This window comes from Scophthalmus maximus, chromosome 1 (assembly GCF_022379125.1).
Source record: "Scophthalmus maximus strain ysfricsl-2021 chromosome 1, ASM2237912v1, whole genome shotgun sequence".
Lineage (NCBI taxonomy): Eukaryota > Metazoa > Chordata > Actinopteri > Pleuronectiformes > Scophthalmidae > Scophthalmus > Scophthalmus maximus.
Genome location: NC_061515.1, coordinates 721,708 through 743,514, shown reverse-complemented (window position 1 = coordinate 743,514; position 21,807 = coordinate 721,708). Strand labels below are relative to the sequence as shown.

The 21,807-nt window shown below is 43.3% G+C and overlaps 1 protein-coding gene across 12 annotated transcripts in view; it reads right to left on the bottom strand.

Annotated features, from left to right (window-relative positions):
• adgrb1a (adhesion G protein-coupled receptor B1a) overlaps positions 1-21,807 on the bottom strand; it is a 123,423-nt gene that overhangs the window by 22,490 nt on the left and 79,126 nt on the right. For all 12 annotated transcript variants that reach the window (XM_035633597.2, XM_035633545.2, XM_047334245.1 and 9 more), the window contains 3 exons: positions 20,578-20,680; positions 20,405-20,448; positions 9,866-9,992 (listed from right to left, as the gene is read on the bottom strand). In XM_035633597.2, coding sequence (XP_035489490.1) covers positions 9,866-9,992; positions 20,405-20,448; positions 20,578-20,680 — 274 coding nt within the window. The remainder of the gene's footprint in view (positions 1-9,865; positions 9,993-20,404; positions 20,449-20,577; positions 20,681-21,807) is intronic.

Genomic DNA, 21,807 nt, shown 5'->3' with positions numbered 1-21,807 from the left:
TTCTTCTATTTTTATCATTGTTAACTTTGTGATACCTGTGACTCTCACTGCTGCTGCTGTAACAAGTGAGTTTCCCCGGCGCGGGATTAATAAAGTCTCATCTTATTTCCATCAGGTATTATCATAAAGTTTGTATCTAACTAAATTAGATTAGTTGGCAAGGTTTACCCCCCAGTGTTTTATACTGTAGTGTAGGAGCCTCGCCTTGTAAAAATGAAATGTATTTTTCATTTAAATTCAACAGGGGCCAAGTACTGTACAACACAACTGCTGTAGCTGTATAATTAATTCACCAAAAAGTGTATACGCTCAATTGAGGTTTCTCTACGAAACTGGTGTAATTTATCGACTTCAAACCAGTTGATGGAACAAACATACAAGTCATGGAAACATACAGGTCATGGGAACATACAGGTCATGGAAACATACAGGTCATGGAAACATACAAGTCATGGGAACATACAGGTCATGGAAACATAAAGTGATGGAAACATACAAGTCATGGAAACATACAGGTCATGGGAACATACAGGTCATGGAAACATACAAGTCATGGAAACATACAGGTCATGGAAACAAAGTCATGGAAACATACAAGTCATGGAAACATACAAGTCATGGAAACATACAAGTCATGGGAACATACAGGTCATGGAAACATACAAGTCATGGAAACATACAGGTCATGGAAACATACAGGTCATGGGAACATACAGGTCATGGAAACATAAAGTCATGGAAACATACAAGTCATGGGAACATACAGGTCATGGAAACATACAGGTCATGGGAACATACAGGTCATGGAAACATACAGGTCATGGAAACATACAAGTCATGGAAACATACAGGTCATGGAAACATACAAGTCATGGAAACATACAGGTCATGGAAACATACAGGTCATGGGAACATACAGGTCATGGAAACATACAGGTCATGGAAACATACAGGTCATGGAAACATACAAGTCATGGGAACATACAGGTCATGGAAACATACAAGTCATGGAAACATACAGGTCATGGAAACATACAGGTCATGGGAACATACAGGTCATGGAAACATACAGGTCATGGAAACATACAGGTCATGGAAACATACAAGTCATGGGAACATACAGGTCATGGAAACATACAGGTCATGGGAACATACAGGTCATGGACACATACAAGTCATGGAAACATACAGGTCATGGGAACATACAGGTCATGGAAACATAAAGTCATGGAAACATACAGGTCATGGAAACATACAAGTCATGGAAACATAAAGTGATGGAAACATACAGGTCATGGAAACATACAGGTCATGGAAACATACAAGTCATGGAAACATTCAAGTCATGGAAACATACAGGTCATGGAAACATACAGGTCATGGAAACATACAAGTCATGGAAACATACAGGTCATGGAAACATACAGGTCATGGAAACATACAGGTCATGGAAACATACAGGTCATGGAAACATACAGGTCATGGAAACATACAGGTCATGGGAACATACAAGTCATGGAAACATACAAGTCATGGAAACATACAGGTCATGGAAACATACAGGTCATGGAAACATACAAGTCATGGAAACATAAAGTCATGGGAACATACAGGTCATGGAAACATACAGGTCATGGAAACATAAAGTCATGGAAACATACAGGTCATGGAAACATAAAGTGATGGAAACATACAGGTCATGGAAACATACAGGTCATGGAAACATACAAGTCATGGAAACATACAAGTCATGGAAACATACAGGTCATGGAAACATACAGGTCATGGAAACGTGGGTCTACCTCAGTGAACACCTTCATGTCTCTGCTCTGCCTCGATGTGTTGCACCGTGTCGTGTTCACTGATGAGGATGTGGACGGGTTTCGTCAGAGGTGTGATCAAACCGGGCGCTGATGTCATGGTGAAGTGATACTACTCCTCTGAGTTGGATGTGGGAAGCCACCGGAGGGCAACTGGGGCTAAGTCACGGAAAATGGCAACAACGTGTGAGGAGTTGCTCTGTCTGTTCACAAACAGCCGCTCAGGTCGTACGGAACATGGACATTTCCCAGTTCAACACGGGAGACAGATGGTTTGACACGAAATTCACAGATCTGGTCGGAGTTCACATGGATCTCCCCAGTCGTCAAGACTGTGAGAGTCTCGAGCTGTTCAGACATGGACTCAGGAAAATGTCCGCAGAATTGAGTCTGGACATATTTAGGAAATGGACGTCCAAATATGACGAACGCATCCGGAGCTTGTCCCGAGTCAGACGTGCTCACAACAGCAGGGACATGTCAGGGACATTCTGCTTCTGTTTTCCTTCGACTCTCCTGCAGAATTCTCCCATTCTCCAGACATTCGACTGTGGGTTCACTGGCACGAGGGAAAGTTACACAAAACGTGCAGAACAACATTCACGGATTTCAGTTCAAAAGGACAGAAGAGTGTTGGTTTGTTGTGAGAGCGTAAAGGTCAGCGGGATGAATCTCCACACGCACCAGAGGCGGCGCAGCCCTGCCCGAGAAGCTGCGAAGAATAATTCACTGGTGTAGCTTTCACTAGAGGAAGCTACTAAGAATAAAATGATGTGGGGAACACACACACACACACACACACACACACACACACACACACACACACACACACACACAGAGGTATCTGGAATCTCTGGCTGGAATGTCGACATTGACAGGCCGGCTGCTTTCTGGACCTCAAGGTGAATTCAAGGTGATTCATGAATAAGACACACATGCCTCACATCAGTTGAAACACACACACACACACACACACACACACGCTGACCTAGTGATGTGTGCCGAGTCAATTTCCTGACATGAACATGCAAGTGACAGTGAAACACCAGCCCGATCCATGCAGCAGCAGCAGCAGACATTGTCTTGGTTGCTATGGCAACACTGTATTATGACATCAGCGGCTGCAGCACGGTGCATGGGTGTTGTGAGAGGCTGTGTATTTATGTATGTGTGCATGTGGAGATTTTTAAGTGTTATATTACTGATATTTAAATATAGGCACAATATTTAAAAATTATAATTGTTTTAAAACCTTTCTGTCGGACGCAGACGTCAGTGATGTCAGGAGGATCTCACGACATCGCGTCACTCGAGGATTTCTGTCATGTCAAATATTTCAACTCAAGCGAGTGAACGGAACGTTGCTCATATTGTGACCTCCTCACGTGAGCAATGTGCTCGTGAACCAGTGTTGTCATTTTTGTGGAGGTGAATTATCAGGTACTTTGAGTCAAATGCTCGTTCATCAGTGGCAGCCATCTTGGTTGTTTAGCATAGTCGGCGGATAAACCCCGCCCATAATCAGATACTCGGTTGTGATTGGACCGGCAAGTTTCACTTCCTAATGGAGGAGATCCAGAGCTTCAGTCTGACAGAGCAAGTTTAAATGAGCTCCCAGAATTCACCTGGGTCCTAGGATGGTCAACTTCATGGTACAGAAAAAGAAGAAGATGGCCAAAATTCAGGTGCGTGTATCATTTAAGGACGACATGTCAACCCTCCAATAGTTGTTGGGATATTTTATTCTGGACCAAAGAGGTGGACCCACTTTGTGATCCCTGAGGCCGGTTAAAAAAATAACCAAGGCCACGATACTCAAATTATTTACAGGAGTAATCAGCAGGTTAATGTGGCTGTGCACACCGGCGTGTGGGGTCACGGACAGACGGAGGGAGTTGAGGTGTGGTGAGGACACACGAAGAGATGAGCTCCTCAGTTGGTTGGGGGAAGGGCTGGCGGACCCCCCCCCCTCGCAGGAGATAATTGGCTGAGTTTATAGCCTGTCTTGTCTCCAGGTTTGATGTGTGCCGGGGCCAAGTTAATTAAATCCCTCTGATTAATCTGCACTGCAGCAAGTTCCTTCTCTTAAAGCAAAGGGGGAGTAAAAAAAAAAAGAAAAAATTAGGAGGGCAGTGGAACGGAAAGGGCGTCTGCTGAGACGGACAAATCTTTACTTCCTCCTCGGCCAATGACGACGCTCGACTAGGAGTCTCACGCAGTGTCCAAAACGAGGACAAGAGCGTCGAAGTAAAGTGACCAGACTGCTTTATTCCACATGAGTAGAGGAGCAGCAGCGCTCCAGATAATCCACCACAGAGCAGCAGCATGGGACGTCATCCCATCCAGAAATCCATCTACAAGGAGCTCCTGCCCATATCCCCATCATGACTGCACCGGTATCAGGGAATGGACTGGATGATAAACTACCAATCCAGATATTAATGAAAGAAATGTAATCGACGTTTCCTCAGTGGCACTTTGTTGTTGTACAGATTAATAAATGAAAGTAAAAAGTAGGAAACATGTGAATATATATGTAATATAATATGTTTCCCCCCCACTACCTCTTTTGTAGACAAAACAATTATTCAGAGAAAATATCCAGCAAATTCATCAATAACAGAAATATTTTTTTAAAGCTAAATAACTTTGGCACAAATCATTTTTTTAACAAGCAAACAATTAAAGCACATCTGATCAGAATGAGCCACATTCAGTGTTAAAAAATAAATCCATGTCTGTAATGTTATTACAGAAATGTCACATAGTGGTTTTCATTGAAAACGGAAAGTATATAATTTAAACTTTCTTCTTCTGACTGAAATATTAAGAGCAGCTCGGCTCCGAGCTCCACCAACACTCTAAAACTCATTCATTATTTCCTCATATTTTGTTTCATATATTATTAATTTCAGGGGGTGTTGCATGCTGGAAGTTTCTTAACCCCTGGTACCAGCGGGCAGACGGTGAGTCACATGGAATGAATCATATCCAGGCATAAACATGTAGCAATGAAGTCACACCACACATGACGCCTGTAACAACAGTTTCCTTCTACACGAAACACAACTTCAACACCGAGCGACTAAATTAGCATATCGCATAAACACGGTAACTCAATGGAAACGTCACGAGCTACATATCAAAAGAAGAGTTAACAGATTTCAACAGTGTTTCTTATCACTCTACAACCAATCAGCTTCACCGAACCAGGAAGTTGGTATCAAACAGCGTCATACAGGAACTACGTCTTTTCTTCTTGGTGTTTTGTCACGATAAGTATCAGCTTATGAAATTGTTTTTGCACTCGATGCAGATGAGATAAAGGAACTAGGAGATGCTAACTAGGTGCTAACTAGGTAACACTGTTTGGAGCCAAGCCGGCGTTTCCCCCCGTGTTTCCAGTCTTTGAGATAATCTGACCAGTTCACACGGACAAAGACACCGAATGAACATGTTGATCCTCTTAACTGCTCCTCGAAATTGGCCAAATTACATTTCCAGAAATAAAAACATGACAGAATATGCAGACTAATAAACCATATTAAGGTTGTTCGGCAAAAACAAGAAGCTTCCGGGTGATGCAAGTAACTGACACAGCGTCTCCTCCTCAGAGCGACGGGCTTTGTGTGTTTTTTACATATATTTCTAATTCCATCGGGCGATTTATTACAATATTTGCACATCGAGTGACTGTAGTTGTCTATGTACATGACATGAGTAGACATAGATTTAAAAACTGTAACATAAAAACTGAAGAAAAGGTTTTAACGGATGCTTACACCACAACGGTTCTTCATCACCTTAACCTTCAACACGTCGGGCCAAGGCAGTAAACTGGGCTCAGCTTTTGGTGTGTCTGTGTGTGTGTGTGTGTGTGTACATTTTGGGGGGGGGGGGGCTTTCACTGCCGTGCATTTTTCTCAGTTTTTCCTTCTAAAAGCCTGCAGCGAAGTTGGATTGAGCAAAATGGACACGAGAGGCGGCAGCGAGGGAGTAGATGATGTAGGAAGCACGGGGAGAGAGGGGGAGCTCAAATATAATGCGGTCTCCGAGCATGAAAAATGGTGCGAGGAAATGACTGGAATAGAGAGACATAAGGGGAGGGGAGATGGGGGAGGATGGAGAGGAGGAGAAAAAAGAGAAGAGGTTGGGGTGTTTGTCATGCCGGGGCTGTCGGACGCGAGCTGCAGACAAAGCGGCTGGGGCCATTTAGAAGCTGCCGTTTGTTGCAGCAGGCATAATTAGCATGGTAGCCATGGCTGTCTCACAAAAATAATGGAAGGTTGGGGGGAAGGGAGGAGCAGCGTGAGGAGGGGCAGAAGAAGCCGTCACATTTCAGCTTCCCCCTCCGGGTGCGTGGAGCCTCCGGCTGCAGAGCGGCGGAGCTGTGAACAGGACTGTCGCCGGCTCAGGTGGAGGCTGCAGGCGCCGTGGGAGGACAGCACACGGAAGGAAAGACCCATTACTGGGTCTCCAGACAAGCCTGCGGCTCGGCGACGCTGCACTTACAGTAGACACGGCCGAGCCAGGAGCTAAACGCTGGTGCTGGCATGGCAACACGCTCACAATGAGTTTCATCCTTCAAAACTTTCAGCCAATCCATCAGGTAGACGTCCAGTATCCCTCAATCAAAGGGACACTGTGGACGTCTGCCACAACTCACAGCAAGAGTAATAGATAATGACAATAATGTTACATGCAGACAACTGGAAATAATCTTTAGTTTCAAAGTTGAGCACAGCAACAGATGGAACGAAATGTCCACTGAAAAGTCATTTCCAAACTAATCCTATGATCATTTGTATGGATTAGTAATCGAGTACTAAATCAATCAAAATGAATTGCCAACTATCAAAATAGTAAATGGATATTTAATGTAATATGTTCTGGTTTCTTCGCTCCTCTGTGACAGTGAACTGAAGATCTTTGGTGTGTGGACAAAACAAAACATCATGTTGGAGTTTGAGAAACACGATCGACATTTTTCACCATTTCATAACATCTTATGGACCAAACAAATTACTAACCGAGAAAATAATCGTCAGATTAATCGATAATGAAAATAATCGTTAGTTGCAGCTCGAACAAAAGGTTTCCAACATTTTCCAGATTCCAAGTTGATGTCATCACGTTCCTCGTACTATCGGACCTATGAGTATGATATATGTATCTTACATGTGTGATCAACAAATTAAATTAACCTGGAAAACAGCAGACAAAACCTGGACACATCAAATGTTAAGCAATTTTCTCTCAACATATGAATGAAATGTTATTACTTGAATATTAAAACTGGGGCTGCAACTAACGATTATTTTCATTATTGATTAATCTGTCGATTATTTTCTGGATTAATCGATGTGTTGTTTGGTTCATAAAATGTTGAAAAATGTCCATCGTGTTTCTCAAAACCTCAAGATGATGTTTTGTTTTGTTCAAACACCAAAGATCTTCAGTTCACTGTCACAGAGGAGCAGAGAAACCAGAAGATATTCACATGTAAGAAGCTGAAATCAGAGAAGTTTGACTTTTTTCCCATAAAAACTACTTGAACCGATTAATTGATTATCAAAATTGTTGGCGATTCATTTAGTGATCGATTATTAATCCATTAACTGTCGCATCTCTAATTAAAACCATTATTGTTTGACCAAACATTCAATTAATCAGCTGATGTCAATAATGTCATCAGATTCTGCACATTTGAATCAACCAACAATGCATTTTAAAATGATTTATAGTGGTAGTGTCATTGTAATATATATTTCAGCAAACGTATATCACACAATTTAAGTGACTACATTATGAAACTGAATTATCTGTTATCTGAATTGTCTGATGTTCTATTGTCTGTGTCTCAGGCGCAGAGACGCTTTGCTCCAGTGTCACGATGCCGGTGGAGCTGCTCGGTGAGTCAACTTGTCAAGATGTGACCTCGGCCCAGAAAACTGAGCTGAGGTCGGGAGAAGAGACCAACAGATCAGCCGGCAGCGTACGATTGATCGACTAAATGAATTCTTTAACTTATGATCATTAATCATTAAGTCAACAACATATTCCAGAATTACAGCAGCGTCTTCAACGTCCAACAATAGAAAGACCAGAAGAAAAGTATTCAGATTGAGAGATGAGACGCTGTCTGACAGGAATCTCTGTTATCATGATGCTTTATTTCTAATTTGGAATGGAAAGTGTGTAACGTATTGTATTGAGCTCCTGTAATAAATACTGCCTAAGACGTCTACTGTCTCCGTCTTCCTGATTCGAACTGCGTTGGTTTTTTCTCTTTTCTCATTTTTCTCATTTTCTTTCCAAGAGTGACATTCAGAGATCCGTCCCATCCTCCGGTGCATTATGGATGAAGCTGGGGATAAAACAATACTTAGCCTAGCCATAGCAAAAGAACTGAAGGGAGCAGGAAACAGCTCACACACCAGCCAGCGGCTCCACAGCTCAGACAGAACTAAAGACCCGGATCTCAAGCAGAAACGTTTGGAGTGAAACATCATGATTGACAGCTGACACTGACTTATCAACTTCGGCAGCTCCCCTCTTACATCACTACGACGCAGGTCCACGGAATTTAAAATGACATCACCAATGCGAGATGGCAGCGCCTGTATCTGGAGATATTTTGGAAGTGGAGACGCATCATCCAATCGTTATCTCCGGTCTATGGTCCCGGCACGTACTGTACCGTGACTCCTGCTGAACCACAAGCTGACATTTCTACTTTTGTGTTCGTGTACAGATTACACAAAATCAATCGATGCACTCCAGAGGCGAGTTGATACGTCGGACAAAGCCAGAATTAGTCCTTTGAATTGTCAATGACCAATATCCTGTCAGTCATCCGACGAGCCGATGAACTGACGGAGCACAAAGCACGTGGAAAACACAGCAGTGATGAGCTCTACGCCGCCGCTGACGCCATCAAACTGTACGACACCTTGACTTCGAACACAAACCACGACTTCCCCTCGAGCGAACAGAATCACATGTGCCTGACTCACGGTTGGTGAAGCCAAACCTTCTTTACATCGGCGTGATCCACACACAGCAGCTTCCCCCTGGCACAGCCTCGCTTCTAGGCCACGCAGCCAACGGATGAACAGCACGCCGCCGCCGCCGCCTCCTACGTCTTTAAGACGGAGAGCCTTGGTGCCCATGCTGTTACCGGGGCAACTGGTGAACAAATTGCTTCCGAGGCAATTTCCAGTCTAATAATAACTAATGGTGCTGAAGAATGAAAATGAAAATGAAAATCCCCCCACCCCCCCACACAGAGTCACTGCCCTTTCCCCCCAAAGAAACTGGGGCATGTTTGAGGCTCTGCTGTGATTTAAAGAATAACACACACACACTGCTGGCTCGCTGTGTCCAGCTGCAGCCGCCACCATGTAAAGGGAAGTGTGTTCTTCAGCCTACTGTAGCTCGAGCCTTATTAAAACATACATTCTTCTTCTATTTTACTCATTATTGGATCCACATTCGGCGTGTTCTCTGTGGGGCCTGCACTAGTAACCATGGAGACGTCAGTGACAGCCTCCTCATGAGCATCAGTTGTTGGTGTTCATGTGAAATAAGAGAAGTGAAGGGGGGGGGGGGTCTTTACATGCAGGTGCTCATCAGCTCTGATCTTATTAATCTTAAATCCCACTCACTCGTGTCGTGTATGAATCTCAGCAGCTCACGTCTGACAGATCCATGCACACGTCTGCACAGCGCTGTCGTCCTTTGTGCACACAGAAGCATCTCTTCTCTCTCTGGGTGCACACTGGACATGTACATGTACACATCTAAACATCTATATATCCAGGCCATAATAATAAATCGATTGAGCCCATAATAACCTTTGTCAGAATGGTCTGGGCATCTGGGGGGAGGGGGTGAAGGGGAGAGGGAGGATCTGTTGATATGTAATGACAATGACGCCCAATGGAGGAAAAAAACAGCTGATGCATTCACAGAAACACACACACGCGTCTCCGACACCTCTAACGCCGACGCAGTGATGGAGCTGGACGACAGTGGCCACTTACCATTTCTGGATTCAGCCGCGCTAAGATGGCGAAGGTGGACAGTCTGTCACACACGCATTTGGTTCGGAACGAGTCGACGAGCACGGTCCTGCAGCCCCTGGCAGACCAGGATCCCAGCAGCGAGGAGCTGGAACACACACACACACACACACACGCAGGCGCGCGCACAGACACACGACCACAGACGCGCGCACAGGAGAGAGAAGCGATGCGGTGAATATCGAGTCGGTCCCGGCACAAAAACAGAAAAAGGAACAAGAGCTGGAGCCGTTTGTTGCACCGTCCCACCGCGACCCAGCGGCTGATGACGACGCTCCTGTCGTTTCGTTCCTCCAGCGCTTCACATCCTCCGGTCGGAGGCGCGGAGCGCGACGAGGACGCGGTGATGAGGAGGAATACACTCCTATTACCATCATTATTAATAATAATAATAATGATAATAATGATAATGATAATGATAATAATGATAATAATAAATTCTCAGCTATACGCTGCCAAAGATAATTACTACACATAATTAAATAATTAAGAAAATAACAGTTATTATAAGTACTGTTTAAAACAACCATTAAATAATAAATAACAATAATGTAATATTATTATAGACCTATTGTCTTAAGGCTTCACTGATGGTGTCACCCAGCTGAACAAAGTAATCTGTGTCCATTGGTTAGGAGGTTTTTTTTGCTCACATGGAGAGAAAGAGGTGAAACCTCGGCAGCGTCTGAAAGATGTTCAGATGCTGAGTTACTGCTAAAATGTGATGATGAAAAGGTAGATTTAAAAAAAAATCCCCATTGGTTCCTCTGTTCCCGCTGTGTGTGTGTGTGTGTGTGTGTGTGTGTGTGCGTGTGGTTGGATGTGTGTGTGTGTGTGTGTGTGTGCGCGTGTGGTTGGATGTGTGTGTGTGTGTGTGTGTGTGTGTGTGCGTGTGGTTGGATGTGTGTGTGTGTGTGTGTGTGTGTGTGTGTGTGTTTGTGTGTGTGTGTGTGTTTGTGTGTGTGTGTGGTTGGGTGTGTGTGTGTGTGTGGTTGTGTGTGGTTGGGTGTGTGTGTGTGTGTGGTTGTGTATGGTTGGGTGTGTGGTTGGATGTGTGTGGTTGTGTGTGTGTGTGTGTGTGGTTGTGTGTGGTTGGGTGTGTGGTTGGATGTGTGTGGTTGTGTGTGTGTGTGTGTGTGTGTGTGTGTGGTTGGATGTGTGTGTGTGTGTGTGTGTGTGTGTGGTTGGGTGTGTGTCTGTGTGTGTGTTTGTGTGTGTGTGTGTGTGTGTGTGGTTGGGTGTGTGTGTGTGGTTGGGTGTGTGTGTGCGTGTGTGTGTGTGACTCTGGTCTCGTCCGCTCACCTGTGGTCCGTCCAATCCTCCACCTGCTTCAGTATCTATGCTGCAGCAGCTCATTCATCACAGCGTGAAAACCCTACAGATGTTTAGTTCAGTGTCTGAGGCTCCGACACTTTCCAATGTTTCCCCATTCGTCTTTGCCTCAGGTTCCAGCGCCGGTCAGTTTCCTGCTACGTCCAGTTCTGTGACCTGCTCTCTCACCGGCCTGCGACCAGGCAGCTCCGTTCAAAGACTCTTTCACTTTGTTTGACATTAAATCTCTTCAACCGTCCAAACTATTCCAAGAGGAAGTCTACACACTTAAAGACTAAAGTGTAAAAGTGTAAAGGTTTGTGCAAATATCTTGTATTTCATAATTTTCACTCAACATTTAGTGTTTCAACATAACAAGTTGACATTTGAGTGACACTTTTATCACCGACTGCATGAAATAGCAAAGTACTATTGTGTAACGAGCTTTGTGCTTTCACAGTTCCTGTACAGTGTTCACTTAATAATACTGGTACTTAATATGGGACAGAGTTATCTTTCAACAACCAATCAAACGAAAAATTGTCAAAATCCAATTGAAAGCCACATAATTGATTTAAAACAATAATGCCAAAAACATAAAACTAATATTGTATGTAGCGGGTATGTGACACACATTATGACATTTAACATATTGTTCCTGTAGTGTTCGCTAATTTGACACCACTGGCAACTAGACAGTTACACTCCGTGTGACACAGACTGACCAGACGTTAGTCTGCTTCAGCACGCAGAAGAAAATTAAGCAAATAAGTCAAATTGATGATAAAGCAGCCGACTTGTGAATGAACAACGTGCAGCAGACACACATTCACATCAACGGGACTGACCTGAATTTACATCGACTTGATTGAGCGGCGTGCAGGTTCTGACTCCAACTTGTTCTCCGGCCACTGAATCCCAAATGAATTTGTCAGGCGCTGACAATAGCAGGCGCTCGAAGCGTCAATCATCATGATGCTTTTGGGAAAGAAGCTAAAGATAAATCTATAGACGGAGTTAAGGCCTCACCCAGATTTACATAAATAATGGATCAGCAATGATCCATTATTTATGTAAATCTCTGTTGGTGTTGTTTGGGTCTGACGTGTGGAATTTATTTTCATTCTAACTTTATTTTAACTTTAGAGAAGTTGAAATATATAAAACTGGCTTCATAGGAATGTGTCAGGTGGAAAAGATTATTCTGCATTGACAATATAAAGGCGGTGGTCATGAGACATCCTTAACACGAGACTCGCTGGGGCTTGATCATTAGTGTCCGATCAGATTGATGATAAGAAGAAATCGTGATGAGAGATGCGTCTTATTTCTTACTTCCTGTCGTCTTTTCTTATCTACTGTTCCTTGACCTCAGTGGAAAACGTCAAGAGGTCAAAGGGGTCAAGGAGGATTCAAAGGACGTCTGAGAAGAGAATCCGACTCCTCTGACACTGAACCACGTCGTCATGACGGTGGAGGTTGTTGATCGTCTGTCGTGGTGAAACGACATATTTCTGAAGATGAACTACAAAAACCTCAGCGGCTCCATCAGCATGTTTCAGTGTTTTATGATTCATATGTACAGTAACTGACATCTGGGTCATATTCATACTCTTCAGATTGAAGGTTTCCGACCTCGCATGGCGCGGCACGTTAAATATCGCTGCTGTGGGTCTATTCCTCCTTTCTTTCCTATAGGAAGCTGCAGTGTGTCCTCTGCTAAGTGGATAGGAAAGGAAGCATCGAAGCTCCTTTCCTCTGCATTTAGAGAATCCGAACAGATCTTATCACGGCTGCCGATGAAACACTTCCGGGTCACTGTGACCTTCTCATCCTCGGATGAAGGAACCCTCTAAACGGGACACAGCCTCTAGTCCTGCTGCTGTGACGAAAACCATTCTTCAAACACCAGGTTTCCAAAGACGTGAACCCCGGAACTGGGACACAGCAGACTCACTATTCTGCATCGTAATACACAACATCACGTCCAGTTTCACTCAGTGGGACCATGTCTCTCATCCTCACGCTTCACGCTCAGAAAGCATCTGATGGCGAAGACGAGCCATTAACAGCCATCATCATTGTACCTGAAGACACCCTGAGAAATGATTGTGGGAGGACCCCCTCCCCACCGAAGGAGGATAAGAGCGTCGGAAAACAATGGCAAAGGTAAATTAATCAAAGTTGACTTTTCTTAAACGGCTGCACTATAAAGGGCAGCGAGCTGAAGCTACACTGGGTACTGCAGAGTGTGTGTGTGGATGTGTGTGTGTGTGTGTGTGTGTGTGTGTGTGTGTATCTGGATGTGTGTGTGTGTGTGTGTGGATGTGTGTGTGTGTGTGTGTGTGTGTGTGTGTGTGTGTGTGTGTGGATGTGTGTGTGTGTGTGTGTGTGTGTGTGTGTGTGTGTATCTGGATGTGTGTGTGTATGTGTGTGTGGATGTGTGTGTGTGTGTGTGTGTGTGTGTGTGTGGATGTGTGTGTGTGTGTGTGTGTGTGTGTGGATGTGTGTGTGTGTATGTGTGTGTGTGTGTGTGTGTGTGTGTGTGTGTGTGTGTATCTGGATGTGTGTGTGTGTGTGTATGTGTGTGTGGATGTGTGTGTGTGTGTGTGTGTGTGGATGTGTGTGTGTGTGTGTGTGTCTGTGTGTGTGGATGTGTGTGTGTGTATGTGTGTGTGTGTATGTGTGTGTGTGTGTGTGTGTGTGTGTGTATGTGGTGTGTGTGTGTGTGTGTGTATGTGTGTGTGTGTGTGTGTGTGTGTGTGTGTGTGTGTTTTAGCCCCGGGAGGTGACTCAGTGTTGACATTAGCGCATCACCTTTAACAGAAATCCAATATATTAGGACTCAGTGCAGTTTCTCTGTGAGGCTGACGTGATTAGGCCTCGTCCCAACGCCCTAATTGGATAATTTCGGTGTTGGTGTAGCAGCCCTGCATGGAAGAATGTCCTCTGCCAAGAACAGGCCACAGGGATGAGAAGCCGTCTGGCAGCACGGAGGAAATATACAGTGCACTCTACTGTTTATTCTTTTTGGAGATTGAACGTGTGTAAATGTTCTTTTTTTAAAGTCTGTCTCGAGGGTCTCTCACCTCACACCACATCACGGCAGCACCCATTCAGATTTAGATTCGCCCATTTCAACATAATAACAAGATAAGAACACACAGTGCCTCGACTTGACTCTAAAAATACTATTAAAAACATCGACTCACGGCACAGATCAATACTTTAATAACTGGACCAACTTGATGTTCCCCCTCAGAACAAGAAACAGCACTTTAGCATCTTTGATTTTTTTTTCATTTGCAGCTTTACAGTTTTCATGAACTCCAGAAACACACCTCCACTATGCTGCTAACGTTCCCACATGAGAGCTGTCGTGAAGGGGGAATGTCACGGCCTTCAGTGGGGATGTTAACGGCTGCATCCATCATTTTAAATCAAAAACGATTTCCATCCACACGCGTTTTCGCTCCGTATCAGTTCGTATCCACGTCTACACCAACACACCTGAAAACGTATCCATCACGTGATCATTCACGTGCACTGGGCATGTGCGTGCTGGTGTGAACAGGAAGTCGATTGTCTGCTCTGCAGCTGGTTTGCTTAGTTACAGAAAAATACTATGAATGAGAAAAGCAGCCACGTGAAAAGTGAGAGCAGGGATTTCTCTTCTTTTCTTGGAGCGACGATGAGGTGGAACTAGTACTTAAAGAAAGTACTCACATGTTTTGCAGCTTTGGAGTTTTCCAACTAAACGGGGGCGAGCAGCGTTTTACAAAACATGGTATCAGGCGTTCGGAGCAGTGGAACGGCAGGCGTAACCTTGGCAACAGTAACGCGTTGTTAAAAAGCAAACGTAATGTGGACGTAGCCTTTGTAGCCGCTCGGTTCCAGCTGCCTGAGCTGGACTGTGACTCAATACGTGTGTTGAACACATTCACAAAACTTCGTCCCATGACTTCCTCACATATGTAGCGTAACATTTTCAGGGTATTCATCCTCAAACAGCTGGCGGGTCGGCTGGCATACGAGTTAGAACGGATGAGCATGCTCTGAATATAAATGCAGGCCGTGTGCGGCCGGTTCCTTGTAACGCAGCCTCAGACTATTTGTTCATCCTTGTAGACAAACGTGACCTTTGCCCACTGACCTTCAACCCCCCCCCCCCCCCCCCCCTATAACTGCACTGTAGCGATTGATGACAAGTCCGCTGTGGTCAGCTCCAACACTTCTGATGAACCGAGGCATCTAACTGAGACAAGCTGGGTTGATTGTACGACCCAACGCAGTTCTAGACAGTTGCTGCAGTCTGGAAAATAAATATCTAGCCTTTTTGCTAATACCTCTCTCTTCTGAAGACATTTGGAAAAATATTTTTCACCTGCCCAGTAGCGACCGTAAGAAACACGTTTTATTTGTTTTCTAATAGGAAGATTAACCAACCCAAATCTGAATTTAGATTTCTCAAAATAACTGCCCTGCTTCAACCGCCGAAAGGATTAATCAACCCCGGAAGGGCTATTCTGTGGCAAATAATAAAATAAATAATGCACAGACTTGAGTTATAACAGTGGAAAAGATTCAGGGATCGTCTTCAACCATTACATAATGAATTAAAGAAATATATACAGTTGAAGAAAACAATTAAAGTGAGTTGTTTTTTTACTTTAGTACACAACCGTGTCACTATCAATACGTTGGTGAAGAGGAGATGTGTAAAACAATATTTGTTTTCTTCCGAGTCGGCTGCGAGGCACCATGAATATGTTAATGTAATTTTGAGATTACATAATGTGATAATATCAAAAGCATGATGAAAAACACAAGGGGCCTGTTTAATAATTGTATCACTAATGAGGAATGAATGAAAGGTTAATCAGATTCAGCAGGGTTGTTTTTTTTTCAGAGTCAAATTGGTCCGAAAATTGTTACATGATGACATAAAACACAAATCATGAAACAGATAATATCTGTACCCAGTTTCAACATCTGTACCACGAGTCATAATCTGGATCATAAGACTGTATATATAATGATGGATGATGTGACAGCTCCCAAAAGTGAAGCCAAAACATCTCAATCTGCCCCTGGTGGCTGGCTGTGGTATAGGTCGCAAACCCGCCACCGCCTCCACGTTTGCAGATCGGACATGAACCAAAGAAAAGTACGTGTTAAATAAACAATGAGCGTCGCCCTCCAAGGACCACTGGGATGTAGAAGACGATGACCGACAAAGACAACCATGGGACACTTTGGTATCCTTGACAACATGATTGTGATTTTATCACGTTCCTGAAGATTCTTATGGGAAAACAACGCAGATATAGTGTTATTATGTAATATCATAATGCTAGGCACATCTTTTACCGTGCAGTGATCAAACGTACTATCCTGGTGGGGGCGGAAATTAAATACTGGGTCTGTAATCATTTTTTTAAAAAATTGGTGTAATTCAGTTGCTGATGCTCTATTAATCATTAAACTAAGTTATTGTTTCCTCTGTTAAAAAGAAAATTAAAAAGTAGCAAGCCGTGCTGAATGGATAATCACGCCACCGAGCCGCCGGAGAAAGTAATTAGTGGCATTTTGGTTTTTCAACACCAAAGATGGAAAAAGAGTCAAGCTGATTTTATGAAATACAAATTACATTAAAAAGTTACATCACCGTAACATCGCGTCATCATTCAAGCGAGGAAGTGTAAACGAGTGACGCTGTGCTAGTTCTCATGTGTTCAAACTACAGTTTTCATTCTCTAATCCTGCACCACCTGCCTTTATGTAAAAATTAGAATATCTAAATCTGCGATCTATTCTTATTGTGAAGAAACATCCTTTATTGTGAAGGGGGCACTGACCGGGAACTTCTTCTTCGCTCATTTCCTGTCGAGGCTCTAATCGAAGTATGAAATGTCACGAAATTTATAATGAATATTCCGTATAATGAACTATACCACGAAGCCTAGTGGATTAACATTCCTATTAAGTGTGTGTGAGTATTGTCAGACGTTCTCTGAGACTGACGCCAAATCACGTTGATGCAGTGCATCAGTTAAAAACGACTGAAAACAAAAACCAAGTAATAAAATGCCGGTGCGTGAGGGAGACGGAGACGTCTCTGATGGTCGTGTTATTGATTTCAGGAGATTGAGTGTGGGCCCCTCGCTCTTATCGACGCGACAAGGACGCGATGCCTCCGATAACAATTTCTCCTCCCAAATATTAACTCATTAATCATAGCTGCTGTCCAAGACGGATTTTAATTTTGCATAGAACATGTCTCCCTGCCCCCCCACACCAGATTAGATTCTTTGTCCTTGCAACGTTTCTGTCATTGTCTCTCCTACGAAACCGTCTCTCGTTGTTGTGGCTGGTAAAGTGATTTCTGAGAGGCCGACGTTGCTAAAACTGGGGCTGCAACTAAGGATTATTTTCATAATCGATTAATCTGTCGATTATTTTCTCAATGAATCGATTAGTTGTTGGGTTCATAAAATGGTGAAAAATGTTGATCGTATTTACCAAAACCAAAAGATGATGTTTTGTTTCGTCCACACACCAAAGATCTTCAGTTCATTGTCACAGAGGAGCAAAGAAACCAGAACATATTTACATGTTAGAAGCAAAAAATCTGCAAATTATTTCATAAAAACTACTAGAACCGATTAATCCATTATCAAAATAGTTGGCGACTAATTTAGTGGTTGATTATTAATGGATTAACTGTTGCAGCTCCAGCTAAAACATATCATGGTAACATTCAATATTAAAAGTTCATTAATCATGATATCAGACAGATACCATATATCTATACATTTTAAAGTTATTATTCAAATAACAAAGGCATCTGGATGATAAATAAAAGGAGTGTTAAAAAAAACACTGATGGAGGGGAATCGCACACAGTATAATTAACAAACTCCATCAGTGCAACAAAGAGCCACATCGAACTCATCACTCGTCGTCTGCTGCTCAGAAGTTTCTGTTTTTAATATTTGTCCTCAGTCGCTAATGAGTTGTAATCACTTCCACGCTGTCATTTTTTCTTTTCCTCTCTCCGGTTTGTAATCAATGTTGAGCTCCAGTGGAGGAAACTCAATACTCTCTGAAGCTTCTTCCCAACGAGCCTGACAGACACTAAAGGATCACACCTTTTGATCAAGTGGATGGTCTTTAAATGTGAAATATTGGTGTAGGAAGTAAAGCTAATTAAAGCGTATTCTTTTAATTAGTTAAAGTTAACGTACATGATCCTGAATTCATCAACACGATGGGTAAACGTGGAGAAAGCTTTGGGATCAAAGGTCAGAAAAGAGGGAGATGTCTTACTAAATGTTGACAACATATAAATTCATAAAACATGTGGATTATCTTGTCTCTGATATGAAGGGCTGCTTCTCTCTGCAGCTGAGGTAAATAACGCCTCCGTTCAAGTTGATGGTACTTTTGATTGTCACATTACACTTGAAGTAGCATTTAAGTCCGACTGTGGACGTCTCAGCTGTCAATTCGGTGCCATTCATGATGTTATGTTATTTAGACGGGCTGTCGTCTTAACATCTATTCAGTTCCCCCGATATTTATTCCCCCCATAATTATGTCGGTCTCTTTGTTTCACTTGTTGTCTCTGCTACAGGTCAGAATGTGCCAGGCCCATCTTCCTGTTAATCCCTTCACTGAGACGATGAATGTTCCGCTCCCTCTCCGTATGCACCCATCTAAATGCAAATGTCCAAGTCTGCAGCGCACTAAGGCTGCAAAATGTTTCCGCACTTACCGCTCGCACTGTTTTCTGCTGTTAAACAAATGGGGCACTTAAAGAACAAGGAGCAAATGAGAAGTGCTTTGAATCTGGCCACAGAGGCAGTAAAATTGAATATGTATACGTCCCCTCTTTCTTCACCCTGCGATGCTCACTGCCCACTCTCTCTCTCTCTCTCTGACAACGGCCAACACTCTCCGTCGTACACGTCGATGTGTGCGTGGGCTGCGAGAAGGAAGGAAAAGCTGTGAGCGACACTTTTAATTTTCCACATGCTGCATCAGTGTCGTGGCAGTGATAGTGTGGGGGTTAGCGTCGTCCCAGACAGGAGCTGCCAAGCTGTCCAACACACTCTCGCGGCGCACTGACTCTGTGGAGATTAAAAACGCCGCAGCCAGACGTGGAACTCTCAGAGGGAACACGGTTTTTTTTCGAGAGACGGGCCCATTCGGGAGAGCGGGGAAACTCCTGCGAGTGCCGCAGAAGACGACCAGTGGGTTTCCCAGCGTTTATGTCGTTGATAGTGGAATAACTACAAATGGGATCTGGACCACTTAGTGTTGAGTGAAGACGGGCACGATGATGTGGATTGACTGGTATACATCTGATATGATAGAACTATATGATATAATAGTAATTAATTAAAGAAATAATGATCAAAATCACTGTTTTGGCCATGAAAATATGCAGTTAGGGACATTAAACACATTTTCAGAAACATGACAAATTTTCCATCCAATTCTATTTGGATTAATTAATTGAAATTAAGATTAAAGGGACCAGTTCTCCTGCAGTGAGGTGGAGGCGTCAGTGGAACTTTAAGTTAATACTTTCAGCAAAAAGTTTCCATGTGCAAGTTTTTAAAAAGTCTATTTATAGAGACATGTGTGTTTTTCTTAGACCTTTCCCCAGTAGCAGGGATGAAACGTGAGTTCATGTTATTAATGCTCGTTAGTCTGGAAAATGGACTGTGGTGAAGTCAAAGTCTTCTGGGGAGCAGGAACGTTCTCAGCAAATGTCATGGCAATCTGCCAGATAAACTTTGATATTCCCCGTGTACAGCAGGAACCTTTGGTTTGGTAGTGGCATTAAATGAAAGAAATCATGGGGCTACTACATTTCTTAAGGTTCATTCTTTCGTCTCTTCTGGATTCGTGTGATGGACCAAAGTTTTGGACTGGTTTGGTGAATGGGCAGTAATGTAGCTGAAAGAGTTCACTGGAACCATTAAACGACTCCAGTGAACTCACAAATTGCAGAGGCTGCAATATCCTGACAGACTTACAAGTACGGGGCGAGTTCCAAAAATGCTGGATTGCACATTACCCGAAAACGCACTCAATAATATCTTGGATATCTTTCAAGAAGTCATATCAATCCAGTTTGACACTTTGACAAGTTTGGGTGTGTAAAGGATCAAATCTTACCTGTCACTCTCGTCCCAGGATATACAGGTGTGGTTGATGGTGCCCTGAAGGATGGATGACAGAGAAAACCATGTGGTCACCCTCAAAGAGTACAGGACCAGCAGTATAGCATCGTAACCACAAGAGCTTGATGTCTTGGATTGATTCAATACCAAAGTCAATGTGTCACTTACGTTGTACAGGTGAGAGAATTCGACGACGACCGGAGCGGAGAGCGAAGCGGGTGTGGGCTTGACGGCCACCGACAAGACCTTGGAGTTAAGAACGGTGCTGTTCCTGGAGATGAAGAGGAGAAAACCTCAGCCTTTCTAACACGTAACAACAAGGGAGGACCAATAGTCAAGAGCCTGGAGCTAAGAAGCTCCTGCAGCACAACTGGAAACAGGGTGGGGTTTTTCAGTTTTTGGTAGAACAGCATTTTTACAATAAAAAAAAGTTAACATTGCCTGATTGGGGTATATACAGGGTATGCATTGCCGCTCTGATGGGTTTCATTTAGCATATGAATCCTTGTATTAAGGCCAAAAGCATTTGTTTGTGAAGTCACAGGGACCAAGCAAACATTTGTGCCAAATTTGAAGAAAGTCTTTCAAGTTGTTCCAAAGATATCGTGTTGACTACAATGCGACTGACCTCTCCGTCGTGGAGTTACAGTATACAACTTGTGCGCTCTGAAATTGTTCAATGGTAGTGAAGGTGTTCCAACTTTAACCCCTTATGATTATTTACATGACATTGACTATATCTGGCTCCAAATAGATCAGGGACACATGTTACCACAATCATGACAAACTGTCTTCAGTCATGACATCATTCACATTCCGACCACAAACGCAACCAAACCGTAAAATCCCACATTGTCCTCGGACAGTTCAGTTCCATCTGGTTTGTTCAACGTCGTAACTCACGACTTCAGTTGTGGACTTTGTTTAATCAAATGGCTTGAATATCCTGAGACTTGGTTGAGCCAACGTGACTGTGTTGTTAAGGTTATTAAAAATATGCTCTTACCGTTTCATTTATTGTCACCAGCCTACAGGCTCGTGGGATGTGGCAGCCGCGCTGCATTTTACAGTGATAAAAAAATTTGCTGTGTGTATTTGAATCACTTTGTTCTATGATAAATGGAAAAGTCCTCTGACTTTGTGTTTTAATTTACAGACCTCCAAAATCCAACTCTGGTTTTATTCTGGAGTTCTCGGATCTTTTTCTCTTTCGTTGAACTCGTCTTTGATGAAGTCTTGATGTGGGTTGTGTCTGCTGCTCCTCTGCCTTTAAATTTTCTACTGTGGATTTTATATAGGCTCAGTTAACGGGACACACAGGGACATATTTGTCTCCTTTGGTTTTAAGATCAATAGTGTTGATGCCTCTGTGTTTCTATTTTTTTTATTTTCAAGGCT